Source organism: Somniosus microcephalus, chromosome 19, assembly GCF_052327205.1.
Source record: "Somniosus microcephalus isolate GS21.2 chromosome 19, FLI_Smic_1.0, whole genome shotgun sequence".
Lineage (NCBI taxonomy): Eukaryota > Metazoa > Chordata > Chondrichthyes > Squaliformes > Somniosidae > Somniosus > Somniosus microcephalus.
The window spans coordinates 26,752,278-26,767,699 of record NC_141005.1 but is presented as its reverse complement, the minus strand read 5'-3'; the positions used below and the strand labels follow the sequence as shown (position 1 = coordinate 26,767,699).

The following is a 15,422-nucleotide window of genomic DNA, read 5'->3' as shown; positions in this document are numbered from 1 at the left end:
GCCGGGGACAGGGTTTTCATTAAAACCGAAGTGGAGCGGCTCCTGAAAGAAGGGATTATTGAGGGCAGCACCAGCCCCTGGCGAGCCCAGGTTGTGGTCGTTAAGACCGGCGAGAAGCAGCGCCTGGTCATCGACTACAGCCAGACAATAAATCGCTACACCCTGCTGGACGCCTACCCACTCCCCCGTATAGCTGATATGGTCAACCAGATCGCGCAGTACCGCGTCTTCTCGACCATTGACCTGAAATCAGCGTACCACCAGCTCCCCATCCGCCCTGAGGACCGCCAGTACACTGCCTTTGAGGCAAACGGCCGCCTCTATCACTTCCTTAGGGTTCCCTTTGGCGTCACCAACGGGGTCTCCGTCTTCCAAAGGGAGATGGACCGGATGGTAGATCAAAATGCGTTGCAGGCCACTTTCCCATATCTGGACAATGTGACCATCTGCGGCCGTGACTTGCAGGACCATGACGCAAACCTCGAAAAATTCCTCCGCACCGCCCAACTCCTAAACCTGACATATAACAAGGAGAAGTGCATATTCCGCACAAACCGCCTCGCCATCCTTGGCTGTGTTGTGGAACACGGAGTCATCGGCCCCGACCCCGACCGGATGCGTCCCCTTATGGAACTTCCACTGCCCCACTGCCTCAAGGCCCTGAAGAGGTGCCTAGGGTTTTTCTCCTATTACGCCCAGTGGGTCCCCTACTATGCGGACAAGGCCCGTCCGCTGATCAAGTCCACCTCTTTTCCCTTGACGGCAGAGGCCCGCTTAGCCTTCCACCGTATCAAGGAGGACATTGCCAAAGCCACCATGCACGCAGTGGACGAATCCATCCCCTTCCAGGTGGAAAGCGACGCGTCTGACTTTGCCCTGGCCGCTACCCTCAATCAGGCGGGGAGACCCGTGGCTTTCTTTTCACGAACCCTCCAAGGCCCGGAGACCAGACACTCCGCTGTTGAGAAGGAGGCCCAGGCGATTGTGGAGGCTGTGCGTCATTGGAGGCACTACCTGGCCGGAAAACGATTTACCCTGCTCACTGACCAGCGTTCAGTTGCTTTTATGTTTAACAACAAGCAGAGGGGCAAAATCAAAAATGACAAGATCTTGAGGTGGAGAATCGAACTTTCCACCTACAACTACGAGATCTTGTACCGGCCCGGGAAGCTAAATGAACCCCCGGATGCGCTATCGCGTGGCACCTGCGCCAGCGCGCAGATCGATAGACTGCGGGCCCTCCACAATGACCTCTGCCACCCGGGGGTCACCAGGTTCTTCCACCTCATCAAGGCCCGCAACCTGCCTTACTCTATTGAGGAGGTCAGGACCATGACCAGGAACTGCCAAGTCTGCGCTGAGTGCAAACCGCACTTTTATAGACCAGACAGGGCCCACCTGATAAAAGCCACTCGCCCCTTCGAGCGCCTGAGCGTCGATTTTAAAGGGCCTCTCCCCTCCTCCGACCGCAATGTGTACTTCCTCAATATTATTGATGAGTACTCCCGTTTCCCGTTCGCCTTCCCCTGCCCGGACATGACCAGTGCCACGGTCATTAAATGTCTGAACAACCTCTTCACCCTGTTCGGCTTCCCCAGCTATATCCATAGCGACCGGGGCTCATCGTTTATGAGCGACGAACTCCGTCAGTACCTGCTAACTAGGGGTATTGCCACAAGCAGGACCACCAGTTACAACCCCCGGGGGAACGGACAGGTGGAAAGAGAAAATGCGACAGTTTGGAAGGCCGCCCTGCTAGCCTTAAAGTCTAGGGGCCTTCCAACCTCCCGCTGGCAGGATGTGCTCCCCGATGCGCTCCACTCTATTCGGTCACTGCTCTGCACTGCCACTAACGCCACCCCTCATGAGAAAATGTTTGTCTTCCCAAGGAAGTCCACATCGGGGACATCGCTACCGCCATGGCTGACGTCCCCAGGGCCGGTCCTACTGAGAAGACACGTGAGGACCCATAAAACGGACCCCCTGGTCGAGAGGGTCGACCTCCTCCACGCCAACCCCCAGTATGCTTACATCGCATACCCGGACGGGCGGGAGGACACAGTCTCCATAAGAGACCTTGCACCCTCGGGGGCCGCAGTAACCCACTACCCACTACCACCCCCCCCCACGATCCGATATCCAGCCCCAGCAGACGGCAGGCCTGGGCCCCGCGACCCGCTCGACATCTACGAGGACGACACGCCTGTGCCACAGCCTACGCTGGACTCGACGCCGGAAACTTCACTACCCCTGCCGTCGCCACGCAGATCACAGCGGCAGACAAGACCTCCGGAGAGACTCCAATACACTAACTTTTAATACACTTCACCCCGCCGGACTCAATTTTAAACAAGGGGTGAATGTGGTAAACCACTGTTTGTATTCCTGTTTGTCCTGTTTGTATTCCACTGTGTACATGCCTGGACATGCCTCGGCTGACTCCTCCCACAGGTCCTAGTATAAAGGTGACTGCTCCCCAGCCCTTAGCATCATGGACCGGTCGACCACGCGAGGCAGACCTCCATTCTGTTGTTAATAAAAGCCTTTAGTTACTCTTCTAACTCTCAGTCTTTTATGAGTAATTGATAGCGCATCACAAGAATCCTCTTTTTTTTATCTGGTGTTTGCAACAACATGAATAGAGGTGAATATCATTCCTGCTTGCCACAGCAACCAGCCAAGTTGTGCAACTAATGAGAGTTAACGAGCCTTGCAGATCCAGGCAAGTCCTGTTGTTTACAGGCAGACTCACAGGAACAACAGGTTAAACATCAAGGTGTGTATTTTTAAAAAGCATACCCAGACATCACACAACAGTATAAACATTCAGTACAATAAATTATTCATGAATATTACATTTTAATCGAATTGCCTTTGCTAACAGTGACGCCTGAATTTAGAGCAAAGATTTTATAACAGTACAGTCACACCAAATTAATTTTAAAATGTTACTTATCAAGAAACATTGGCAACATTTTTTAATTTTTACCGATTTGTCAGCTTGTAGCTTGCAGTAGTCTATCTCCCTTGCTGAGCCTAAACCCAGTCTGAATTCAGTGTTAAAACACAAGTTTGTTAAAGAAACAAAAGATCCGAAGACAAACCTGCGCTGGGTCATCGGCAGCCAGATGCCTCAGTTACGTTGGTGTTTACTGCACCAATGCCACCAGTGATTGATAATCTGAGGTTATGGGGCTCTAGTTAATCTGCAATGTGGAGCTCTAATCAGGAAAGTGAGTGCAGTCTGTGAATAACCTCTTTGCTCATCATGCACTTGCTTTAGTGATGAGCGTTCAGGCTTTCGATACGAAACCCAAGTTCTTTTGGGCGGAGGGTTTCTTGAACTGGTTTGGCTATCAAAGTTCAAAATTTGCATCATCAGACTCGTCAGTTTTAACCACAAAATGCAAAAAGGCTAAACTGAAAGTAGGACAAGGGCACAAGTTCAAACTGGTGGAAAGAAAAAAATCTCATCACAGACACAACTGGGATGGGGCAAATAACCTTCTGATGCAAAGTCAAAGACTTCTCCCTAGTCATTCCTCAGGAACACTCTCATTAGAACTTCAGAGTAACATGGCTTTTCTTGCATATATTAATAAAGTTCACTTTTTACCACTTCTTGCCTGAAGGTGCTGATTCTTTTTTTTCATTCAGCGGCTGTGGGTGTCGCTGGCAAAGGCAGCCTTTATTGCCCATCCCTAATTGCCCTTGAGCAGGTGGTGGTGAGCCATCACCTTGACAACTGAGTGACTTGCTAGGCCAAGTGGTTTATCTTTGTGTAGGCCTAGACAGTGCGTATCAGTAGGCACCGGGGACATTATAGTTCAGCCCAAACCTGCCCTCAGTCTTCCACATGCACATTTCCAGCAGGGGTCATGGATAGTAATCGGCATCAAGAATCCTGTTTCTATTTTTTTCCTTCCACTTCTGTGAGCATCATTGAACATTTTTCACGATTAAAGGTGCTACATAACTGCAAGTTGCTGCTGTTTACTCCATGTGTGCGAATGGTTTGAATAGATCCTGTGGTCAGTTAGAATAGTGTTATTTTGTAAAGGAGTTTGCAGATCGCCAGGTGTTTGTGCATTGTTTACTGCTTGACTAGTTTTTAAACCAGATTTACAGTTATCTATGACAAGGCAACTGTTACTTAACCGTCTGTTAAATTATGGCAAGTTAAAAGTAATGAGAGCATGAAATATTTTACGTTTCAGACAGTTTTCCATTGCAATTGGAAGTGAGCTGAAAATTGTGGAACAGAACATTCTAATTGATTTTCACTGAGCGTCACATTATGCATGTTAGAAAAGAACATTGCGAATGGTGCAGCGTTTGAGCAATTTACACCTCCTTTGTTTTAGCTTTCCAGGTCTGAAAAAAAGCAGCATACCTTTTTTGTTCATAGCACTTGCAGTGTGGTGGATGCTCTTAAAAGTTTTAAGATATCTTTCCACCTTTCTCTTACCTCCCCGCCATCCCTCAGCCATTTATTTACAAATGCGATTCTTTGTATGATGCATTTTGGATCCCATCCAAGCATTGAATGAGGAAAGCACAGTATATTCCTTCCTCCCCTCCTGTCTCTGCACCTGCTTAATATCTGTTACATATCCAGCTTTTTCCAGTTCTGATGAAGGGTCCCAGACCTGAAACGTTAACTGTTTCTCTCTCCATGAATGCTGCCTGGCCTGCTGAGTTTTTCCAGCGTTTTCTGTTATTTTAGATTTCCAGCATCCGCAGTATTTTGCTATTATATTGAATGAGGAAAGTTGGCAGTCACTATTGTCGCACTTCTTAAAATGAGTTGCAGAGTGATATCGGTAGAAAATTAGACATGGATCTCTTCCTTGCCTTTTTCTAGTGATTTAGTGTGTGGGACAGGTGAACCTGTGGAGAAGGAGGGAAGTTATTTCATTTCTCAGAAAATACAGCAAATTACCAGTTAGCAGAATAGAGACAGAGAAAATTAATTTTGGGCAGTTAATGTTAATATTGTTGTAACTGACTTTTCTGCACGACCCCCCCCGCCTCGCTAAAATAAAATTCATAATCCCCAAGTATCCACGCAAGTCATCTACTGTCAGTGAATTTATTTATGCTGTTTCATGTACTCAGCACATTGAAATCTTTCAGCTTATATTGTAGCTGTATACCACAGCATGAAGGAGGAACTGAGACGTAATGCCCCAGGGTGTACTCCTATCAAACGACGAGAAGCCAGCCAGATCTCGCAGGAGCCGGCAGGAGAAACTGGCACTTTAGCAGGTGAGAAATTAAAAGTGCGGAAAGTAGTGTTCAGAGCCAACCGCTAGTTTTCATACCATTCATTATATTTCTTCTGTTTTTGAAATCATTTTGAAGGATTGGCCTATGGAAAATGCAAAAAGAATTTCTTTGTGTCACATATCAGAAATGTAAAATAAATTGAACCAGTTGCAACTTATTCAATAGATTAATTCTTAAACGAGAACAATTTTTAACAATCAATACTGTTGCTTTTTTTCTACACACTTTAGAATGAGTTTTTAAATAGCTGAAAAATTATGGGTTGTGTCACTTGAAAAGCTGAGAAGGACATTTTCTACAAGCTGTAGCTATTGCAGTAATAAGCTATTTTTGACTGTGTTTCCGTGCAGATAAACACTATTTTCAGACAGTAACCATAGTGCTTTTCATATTCTCATGGTTTCCACCCCACCAGCCCTCAATTGTCAGTATCGGGCATGGCTAAGTGGTAGCACTCTCGCTTCTGAGTCAGAAGATTGTGGCTTCAAGACATTCAAGATGGCTCCTGGGCTGGAAGCTCCTTTCTGAGCTGCTCTTCTCTTCAACTGTATCCGTGTTCCTCCATTGCCATCCTTTGCCCTTTCTTCCACCAATCTCCTTTCTTCCATTGCTTAAGACACCCTGCCTCTGATAGTGAAGGCACTTCAGCCCAAACTACAAGTTTAAAGCTCCCCCTGCAGAGTCCACTGCCCATCCCCCAGTGTGTCTTTGTTCTCACTGAGCTCTTTCAACTGCCAGAACTCTGCTGAAACTTGCCCTCCACCACTGGATTCCTCACAAATAGGACTTTGTTGACTACACAGTTTGACTCGGCAGCTGTGGCACTGCTCTGCTTTTCAGTCGCTTCAAGTCTTATGCTGCAGAATTCTTTTGTCAAATTGGTTTCCAATCTCCTGGACTTCTCTGGACATCTAGACTATGTTTCTGCTTTGGACTACACTGGATTACACTGTTTCTGCATTGGATTACACTGTAAGATTTACCTGCTGTGTCTCTATCTCTGCTGCTAAAAGATTTTTACCTTTTAAACTGCAGCTGTGTCTCTGCTGAACTGGTTCTACTGGTTTTTCAGCTCTGCTGGCTTGTAAGTAGCAGCTGCTGGTCACTGGCTTGTGGTTTTACTTTTTCTACGGTGACCTCCAACTTGTGTCAATTTAGCCATCATCTTCCTGCACCGCTACCGACTCTCATTCCTATGGCAACAACCTCCATCCTTGAAAACTCTACCCTTCACTCACCTGCTTTGGACAGTGGTTCATCGATGCTCTGTACCGGCTCCATCCTGCTTGCGTCGGCTTTGTCCTTCCATGGGACCTCTGACTTTGACCCTGGTCTCCCGACGATTGTCTCCAATCTATTCCCTGCTACCAGGAAATATGTATTCCATTAATTATTACATTTAAACAGGCCTCTGTAACCTGAGCTTTTCCCGTGTCCATTCGCGCACTTTGGTTGCTGATCCGGACCCGAGCCATTCAATACTTTTCCACCTTTTCCCCCTCTTCCTTTTCTCTCTCTCCCTCTCTGACTGCTCTCTCCTGTCATCATGGCTCCTTTCATCTCTCCTCTCTTGGAGACTCTACCCTTCCAAATCCCTACTCCAATCCTTCATTACTCTTCAACCTTCCTACTCCCCTGCCACCATTTCAGGCTTGACTCCCTCTGAGATAAGCCTACAGCTTCCCTCTCATCGAGGCACTCATCGCTGCCGCCTTACCAGCAGCAACCCCAACTCTGTCCCATCCTACTCTCTCGCTAACCTTCCTGCCCAGCGTGCCCACTGGGGCCAAATCTTGCCAATCTCATCATCTTCCAACTGACACTTCCTCGTATCGCTCTCCACCCACATCGCACTTCCACCCTGCCCCCAACTCTACTTCCTACTGTGTCCGCCCCTGGAAAAAAAACTCCCAACTCTCTTACTGCTGCACTTATGAAATCCCAACTGTCCAGCCTTTGGCCCTCCATTCACCATGACATTTCTGCAGCTACCGATCTGCTCAACCACACCCTCACCACCACCTTTCATACCCTAGTCCCTATTAAAACAATTGCGCTCTCTCTCTCTCTCTCTCTCTCTCTCTCTCTCTCTCACACCCTGGCCGTTCCCTCTGGTACGGCCCTCATCTTCGCTCCCTTAAGTCCAAGGGACGCAGACGTGAATGGATATGACGGACAACTGGTTTAGCCATTCACCACCAGATCTGGCTGGACCACATAAAGTATTATTGGGTCCTGCTATAGTATGCCAAAATTACTCCCTATTCCAGAATCATTCTGCAATGTAAAGAAAAACCCCGGCTCCTATTCTCTACTGCTAAGCATCTTCTTAAACCCCTCTCCCCTGTCTCCTCCACCCTCACCCCCGACAACAAGTGTAAGGAGCTCATGGACTTCTTTCTCTCTAAGATTGAGACCATCCGTTCTGCTGCCTCTGTCACCTCCCCTTCCTTCCCACTGGGCCAAACTTCCTCTAAGGTTCCCCCCTGCCCTAGCCCTGAACTTGCATCGTTCCCCAGTTTCCCTCCGATCTCCCCTCATGACCTCTCCGCGCTCATCTTGTCCATGAGGCCCACTTCCTGCTCCCTCGACCCTATTCCCACTAGCTGCTGACCACCCAACTTACTTTTCTGGCTCCCATGTTAGCTGACATTGTTAGCAGTTCTTTCTCCTCGGGTACTGTCACCCTCTCCCTCAAATCTGCCATCATCATCCCTCTCAAAAAGAAAAAACAACTCTTGACCCCTCCATCCTTGAAAACTACCGCCCCATCTCCAACCTCCCTTTCATAAGAACATAAGAAGTAGGAGCAGGAGTAGGCCATACGGCCCCTCGGGCCTGCTCCGCCATTCAATAGGATCATGGCTGATCTGAACTTAGACTCACGTCCACTTCCCTGCCCTCTCCCTTTAACCCATTATTCCCTTATCAGCTAGGAAACTGTCTATCTCCATTTTAAATTTATTTAATGTCGCAGCTTCCACAACTCTCTGAGGTAGCAAATTCCATAGATTTACTACCCTCTGAGTGAAGAAGTTTCTCCTCATCTCAGTTTTGAAAGGGCAGCCCTTTATTCTAAGATTATGCCCCCTAGTTCTAGTCTCACCCATCAGTGGAAACATCCTCACCGCATCCACCCGATCAAGCCCCCTCACAATCTTATATGTTTTGATAAGATCGCCTCTCATTCTTCTGAATTCCAATGAGCAGAGGCCCAACCTACTCGACCTTTCCTCATAAGTCAACCCCCTCATCTCCGGAATCAACCGAGTGAACCTTCTCTGAACTGCCTCGAGAGCAAGTATATCTTTTCTTAAATATGGAAACCAAAACTGTACACAGTATTCCAGGTGTGGCCTCACCAGTACCCTGTATAACTTCAGCAAGACTTCCCTGCTTTTATACTCCATCCCCCTTGCAATAAAAGCCAAGATTCCATTGGCCTTCCTGATCACCTGCTGTACCTGCATACTAACCTTCTGTGTTTCATGCACCAGGACCCCCAGATCCCTTTGTACTGTAACACTTTGCAGTTTCTCTCCATTTAGATAATAACTTGCTCTTTGATTTTTTCTGCCAAAGTGCATAACCTCACACTTTCCAACATTATATTCCATCTGCCAAATTTTTGCCCACTCACTTAGCCTTTTGCAGGTTTTTTATGTCCTCCTCGCTCACTGCTTTCCCTCCTATCTTTGTATCGTCGACAAACTTGGATACATTGCACTCGGTCCCTTCCTCCAAATCATTAATATAGATTGTAAAGAGTTGGGGTCACAGCACTGACCCCTGCGGAACACCACTAGTTACTGATTGCCAACCAGAGAATGAGCCATTTATCCCAACTCTCTGTTTTCTGTTAGATAGCCAATCTTCCATCCATGCCAGTATATTACCCCCAATCCTGTGATTTTTTTATCTTGTGCAGTAATCTTTTGTGTGGCACCTTGTCAAATGCCTTTTGGAAGTCCAAATACACCACATCCACTGGTTCCCCTTTATCCACCCTGTTTGTTACGTCCTCAAAGAATTCGAACAAATTTGTCAAACATGACTTCCCCTTCGTAAAACCATGCTGACTCTGTCCGATTAAATTATGCTTATCCAAATGTCCTGTTACTGCTTCCTTAATAATGGACTCCAACATTTTACCAACCACAGATGTTAGGCTAACTGGTCTATAGTTTCCAGCCTTTTGTCTGCCTCCCTTTTTTAGTAAGGGCATTACATTAGCAGTTTTCCAATCTGCTGGGACCTTTCCTGAATCCAGGGAGTTTTGGAAAATTACCACCAATGCATCCACAATCCCTACCGCTACTTCTCTCAAGACCCTAGGATGTAAGCCATCAGGTCCAGGGGATTTATCTGCCTTTAGTCCCATTATCTTACCGAGTACCACCTCCTTAATGATTTTAATCGTGTTTAGCTCCTCCCCCCCCCCCCCCCCCATAGCCCCCTGTTTGTCCAGTGTTGGGATATTTTTAGTGTCCTCTACTGTAAAGACTGATACAAAATATTTGTGCAGCGTTTCTGCCATCTCCATGTTCCCCACCACTAATTTCCCGGTCTCGTCCTCTAAGGGACCAACATTCACTTTAGCCACCCTTTTTCTTTTTATATAACTGTAGAAACTCTTGCTATCTGTTTTTATATTTTTTGCTAGTTTACTTTCATAATCTATCTTCCCTTTCTTAATCTTTTAGTTATTCTTTGCTGGCTTTTAAATGCTTCCCAATCTTCTATCCTCCCACTAGATTTGGCTACTTTATATGCCCTTGTTTTCAGTCGGATACTATCCTTTATTACTTTACTTAGCCACGGATGGCTGTCTTTTCTTTTACGCCCCTTTTTCCTCACTGGAATATATTTTTCTTGAAAGTTGTGAAATATCTCCTTGAATGTACACTACTGTTCATGTACCGTCTTACACCTTAATCTATTTTCCCAGTCCACTTTAGTCAACTCTGCTCTCATACCTTCATAGTCTCCTTTATTTAAGCTTAGTACGCTGGTTTGAGATCCAACTCTCTCACCCTCCAACTGAATTTGGAATTCAACCATGTTATGGTCACTCATTCCAAGGGGATCCTTTACTAGGACATTTTTTATTCATCCTGTCTCATTACACAGGACCAGATCTAAGATTGCCTGCCCCCTGGTTGGTTCAGTTACATACTGCTCAAGGAACCCGTCCCTAATGCACTCTATGAACTCTTCCTCGAGGCTGCCCTGTCCAATTTGATTTGTCCAGTCAATAAGAAAGTTAAAATCCCCCATGATTATAGCTGTTCCCTTATTACAAGCCCCAACTCTTTCCTGATTTATACTTCGACCAACAGAGTTGCATCTGTTAGGAGGCCTATAGACTACGCCCACTAGTGACTTTTTCCCCTTATTATTCCTTATCTCCACCCAAACTGTTTCATTATCCTGATCCTTTGACCCAATATCATTTCTCACTATTGCAGTGATTCCATCCTTTATTAACATAGCCACCCCACCTCCCTTTCCTTCCTGTCTGTCCTTCCTAATTGTCAAATACCCCTGGATGTTTAGTTCCCAGTCATGGTCACCTTGCAGCCATGTTTCTGTAATGGCCACCAGATTATACTCGTGTAGTTATTTGTACCGTCAACTCGTCTATTTTGTTACGAATGCTGCGTGCATTCAGATAAAGAACTTTTAAATATGTTTTGTGACAATTTATTCCTGCTTTTACCCCCTTTACTACTCTATATTTATCTTTATACATTCTGTCCCTTCCTGACACACTCTGGTTTTTAATTCCCCCACTGCTACCTTGCTCTATTGCCTTCTCTGCTGACATTTTTATTTTTCGCTCTCTTGAAACCTCCCCCCCACTAATTAGTTTAAAGCCCTCTCTACAGCCCTAGTTATTCGATTCGCCAGGATTCTAGTCCCAGCACTGGTCAAGTGAAGTCCGTCCCAACGGAACAGCTCTCTCCCGTCCCAGTACTGGTGCCAGTGTCCCAAGAAGCAAAACCCATTTCTCCCACACCAGTCTTTGAGCCACGCATTTAACTCTCTGATTTTATTTACCCTAGCCAAATTTACTCATGGCTCAGGTAGTAATCCAGAGATTATTACCCTTGTGGTTCTGCTTTTTAATTTGGCCCCTAGCTGCTCATACTCCCTCAGCAGAACCTCCTTCCTTGTCCTATCTATGTCGTTGGTACCAACATGGACCACGACAACTGGATCCTCCCCCTCCCACTGCAAGTTTCTCTCCAGCCCAGAGGAGATGTCCTTAACCCTGGCACCGGGCAGGCAACACAGCCTTCGGGACTCTCGCTCTCGGCTGCAAAGAACCCTATTTATCCCCTAATGATACTATCCCCTACCACTACAACATTTCTTTTTACTCCCCCCACTTGAATGGCCCCTCGTTCCACGGTGCTGTGGCCAGGTTGCTCATCCTCCCTGCAGTCCTTGTTCCCATCCTCACAGGGAGTAAGAGCCTCGAACCTGTTGGACAAGAGCAAGGGCTGCGGCTCCTCCAACACTACCTCCTGGATCCCCGCACCTGCCTCACTCATAGTCGCACCCTCCTGTCCCTGACCACGGAATACATCTGAATTAGTTAATCTAATTGGTGTGACTACTTCCTGGAACACAGAGTCCAGGTAACTCTCCCTCTCCCTGATGTGTCGCAGTGTTTGAAGCTCGGACTCCAGCTCATCAACACGGAACCGGAGTTCCTCGAGTAGCCAACACTTACTGCAAATGTGATCACTGTGAACATCAATGGTGTCCACCAGCTCCCACATATTGCAGCAGTAACACATCACCTGCTCTCCCATTCTATGTAATTAATTAAATTTATTATTATTATTTTTAAATACCCTCTGCCCCGATTCTAGATGATGAATATCACACCTATATTTAATTGAACTTACCAACTTATAAAGGTTTAAAAGGGAAGGAAAAGTACTCACCAACCAGCCAATCACCTACCAGCTTGGCTGTGATGTCACTTTTGAATTCTGACCTCCCCTTGGAATGTTGCCTGTGGAGCCTGTTTAGGCTGCCTTGCCTCGCTGCTCCGACTCGACTCGACTCCCGGCTGCCTCGACTGGGCCTCGCCTCGCTGCTCCGCCTCCACGATGTCTGCTAATCCTGAGACCAAACTCTCCAAAGTTCTTGAAAGTCTTGTCGCCTCCCAAATCTGTGCCCATCTTTCCCTCAATTCCATCTTTGAATCCCTCCAGGTTTCCACCACTGCCACAGTACCGAAACGGCTCTCGTCACAGTGTCAAGTGACATCCTTTGTGACCGTGACAAAGGTAAACTATCCCTCATCCTTCTTGACTTGTCTGCCGCCTTTGACACAGTTGACCACTCCATCCTTCTCCAACGCCTCTCCACCGTCGTCCAGTTGGGTTGCGACTGCACTCGCCTGGATCCATTCTTATCTATCTATAATTATAGCCAGAGAATCATCTGCAACGGCTTCTCTCTCCGCTCCCACGTCGTTACCTCTGGTGTCCCCCAAGGATCTATCCTTGGCCCCCTCCTATTTCTCATTTACATGTTACCCCTTGGCGACATCATCCAAAAACACATCATCAGTTTCCACATGTACGCTGACGACACCCAGCTCTATCTCACTACCTCTTCTCTCGACCCCTCCATGGTCTCTAAATTGTCAGACTGCTCGTCCGACATACAGTTCTGGATGAGCAGAAACTTTCTGCAATTAAATATTGGGAAGACCGAAGCCATTGTTTTCTGTCCCCGCCAGAAACACCGTTCCCTAGCCACTGACTCCATCCCTCTCCCTAACATCTGTCTGAGGCTGAACCACCCTGTTCGCAACCTTGGTGTCATATTTGACCCTGAAATGAGCTTCCAACCACACATCCGCAGCATAACTAAGACCGCCTATTTCCACCTCCGTAACATCGCCTGTCTCCGCCTTTGCCTCAGCTCATCCGCTGCTGAAACCCTCATCCAAGCCTTTGTTACCTCTAGACTTTACTATTCCAACGCACTCCTGGCTGGGCTCCCACATTCTACCTTACGTAAACTTGAGGTCATCCAAATCTCTCTGCCCGTGTCCTAACTCGCACCAAGTCCCGTTCACCCATCACCCCTGTGCTCGCTGACCTACATTGGCTCCCGGTTAAGCAATGCCTCGATTTCAAAATTCTCATCCTTGTTTTCAAATCCCTCCATGGCCTCGCCCCTTCCTATCTCTGTAATCTCCTTCAGCCCCACAACTCCCCCGAGATATCTGCGCTCCTCTAATTCTGCCCTCTTGAGGATCCCTGATTATAATCGCTCAACCATTGGTGGCCGTGCCTTCTGTTGCCTAGGCCCTAAGCTCTCGAATTCCCTGCCTAAACCTCTTTCCTCCTTTAAGACGCTCCTTAAAACCTACCTCTTTGACCAAGCTTTTGATCACCTGCCATAATTTCTCCTTATGTGGCTTGGTGTCAAATTCTTTGTCTTAAAATACTCCTGTGCAGCGCCTTGGGACGTTTTACTGCGTTAAAAACGATATATAAATACAAGTTGTCGTCCCACTCCAGAGAATTGAGCGCAAAATCCAGGCTGACACTCCAGTGCAATACTGAAGGTGTGCTGCATTGTCCGAGGTCTTTCAGATGAGACGTTAAACTGAGGCCCCATCTGCCCTCTCCGCTGGACGTAAAAGATTTCATGGCACTATTTTGAAGAAGAGTAGGGGAGTTCTCTCTGGTGTCTTATCCAATGTCTATCCCTCAACCAACATCACTTTAAAATATATTATCTGGTCATTATCACAGTGCTGTTTGTGGGACCTTGTGAGCAATTTGGCTGCCGTGTTTCCTACATTTGACTACACTTCAAAAAATACTACATTGGTTGTAAAGCGCTTTGGAACGACCCGAGGTCGTGAAAGGTGGGTAAACTGGGTTGCGGTGCAGATCAGCCATGATCTAATATAATAAAACTAGGGGTCGTAAGTATAAGATAGTCACCAATAAATCCAATAGGGAATTCGCGAGAAACCTCTTTGCCCAAGAGTGATGAGAATGTGGAACTTTCTACCAGAGGAATAGTTGAGGTGAATTGCATAGATGCATTTAAGGGGAAGCTAAATATGCACATGAGTGAGAAAGGAACAGAAGGATATGTTGATAGGGTGAGATAAGGCGTGGTGGGAGGAGGCTCACGTGGAGCATAAACACTGGCATAGACCAGTTGGGCCGAATGGCCTGTTTCTGTGCTGTCGACTCCATGTAACTATATATAAGTTTCACTTTTCTCTCTTTTAATTCTGCAGGAATGATCACCTTCTCTCAGGAGTACGTGTCTAATGAGCTCACACAAAACTTCTTCACCATCACTCAGAAGATTCAGAAGAAGGTGAGCGGCAATAGACACTCCACTGAACCCTCTGAAATGTTCCCAGTTCTGCCAGGCTCCTATCTTCCATTCAACAACCCAGCACTGGAATTCATCAAATCGGTCTGTAAGGTGAGGCAAACGGAGCTGTAAATTTACCAGCATAATAGTATTTAGGATTTACTGTTTTGGAATGGGGCTGTTGGGAGGGGAAGTCTAATGTTAGAAAACTGCACTTTCACTTCTGAAATCCAGGTTCAAATTCAGTCACCTGCAAAGGAAGAAGGGTATTTATGCTCTGGGTGGAGGGGTGGATGTCTGGTGCAATGTTACAACTGTCCTTTCAGATGTATTACTTAAATCAATTTAAAAGAATGCCAGCTATCTTGATCAGTCCTATATTTGATGGATTTGATCAATCTCGGTTCCTAGGAGATACCACTGAGAAACACATTTTTCCACAGAGCAAAACTTGGCACACATTTGTGCTTTAATAAGGTTGTCTTAGTTTGTTTTTTAGAATTTGTATTATTTTTGTTTTGGAATAACTTAGTAATGTGAAATCCTACTTGAAGCCAATGAAGTATATTTGAAATATAGTCACTGTTGTAATGTAGGTAAAAGCAGCAGCCAATTTGCATGCAGCAAGGTCCTACAAACAGCCACGTGATAAATGACCAGATAATATGCTTTTATTCGTGTTGGTTGAGAATAAATGTTGACCATGACACCTGGAGAACTCCCCAACTCCTCTTCGAATAGTGCCCTAGGATCTTACACAT

General features: G+C 46.5%; 1 protein-coding gene across 1 annotated transcript in view; it reads left to right on the top strand.

Moving 5' to 3' along the window:
- The window catches only part of pole (polymerase (DNA directed), epsilon), a 120,210-nt gene that overhangs the window by 93,861 nt on the left and 10,927 nt on the right, over nucleotides 1-15,422 (top strand). The window contains exons 44-45 of the mRNA XM_085961447.1: nucleotides 5,137-5,268; nucleotides 14,579-14,772. Of these exons, the coding sequence (XP_085817573.1) occupies nucleotides 5,137-5,268; nucleotides 14,579-14,772 (326 nt within the window). The remainder of the gene's footprint in view (nucleotides 1-5,136; nucleotides 5,269-14,578; nucleotides 14,773-15,422) is intronic.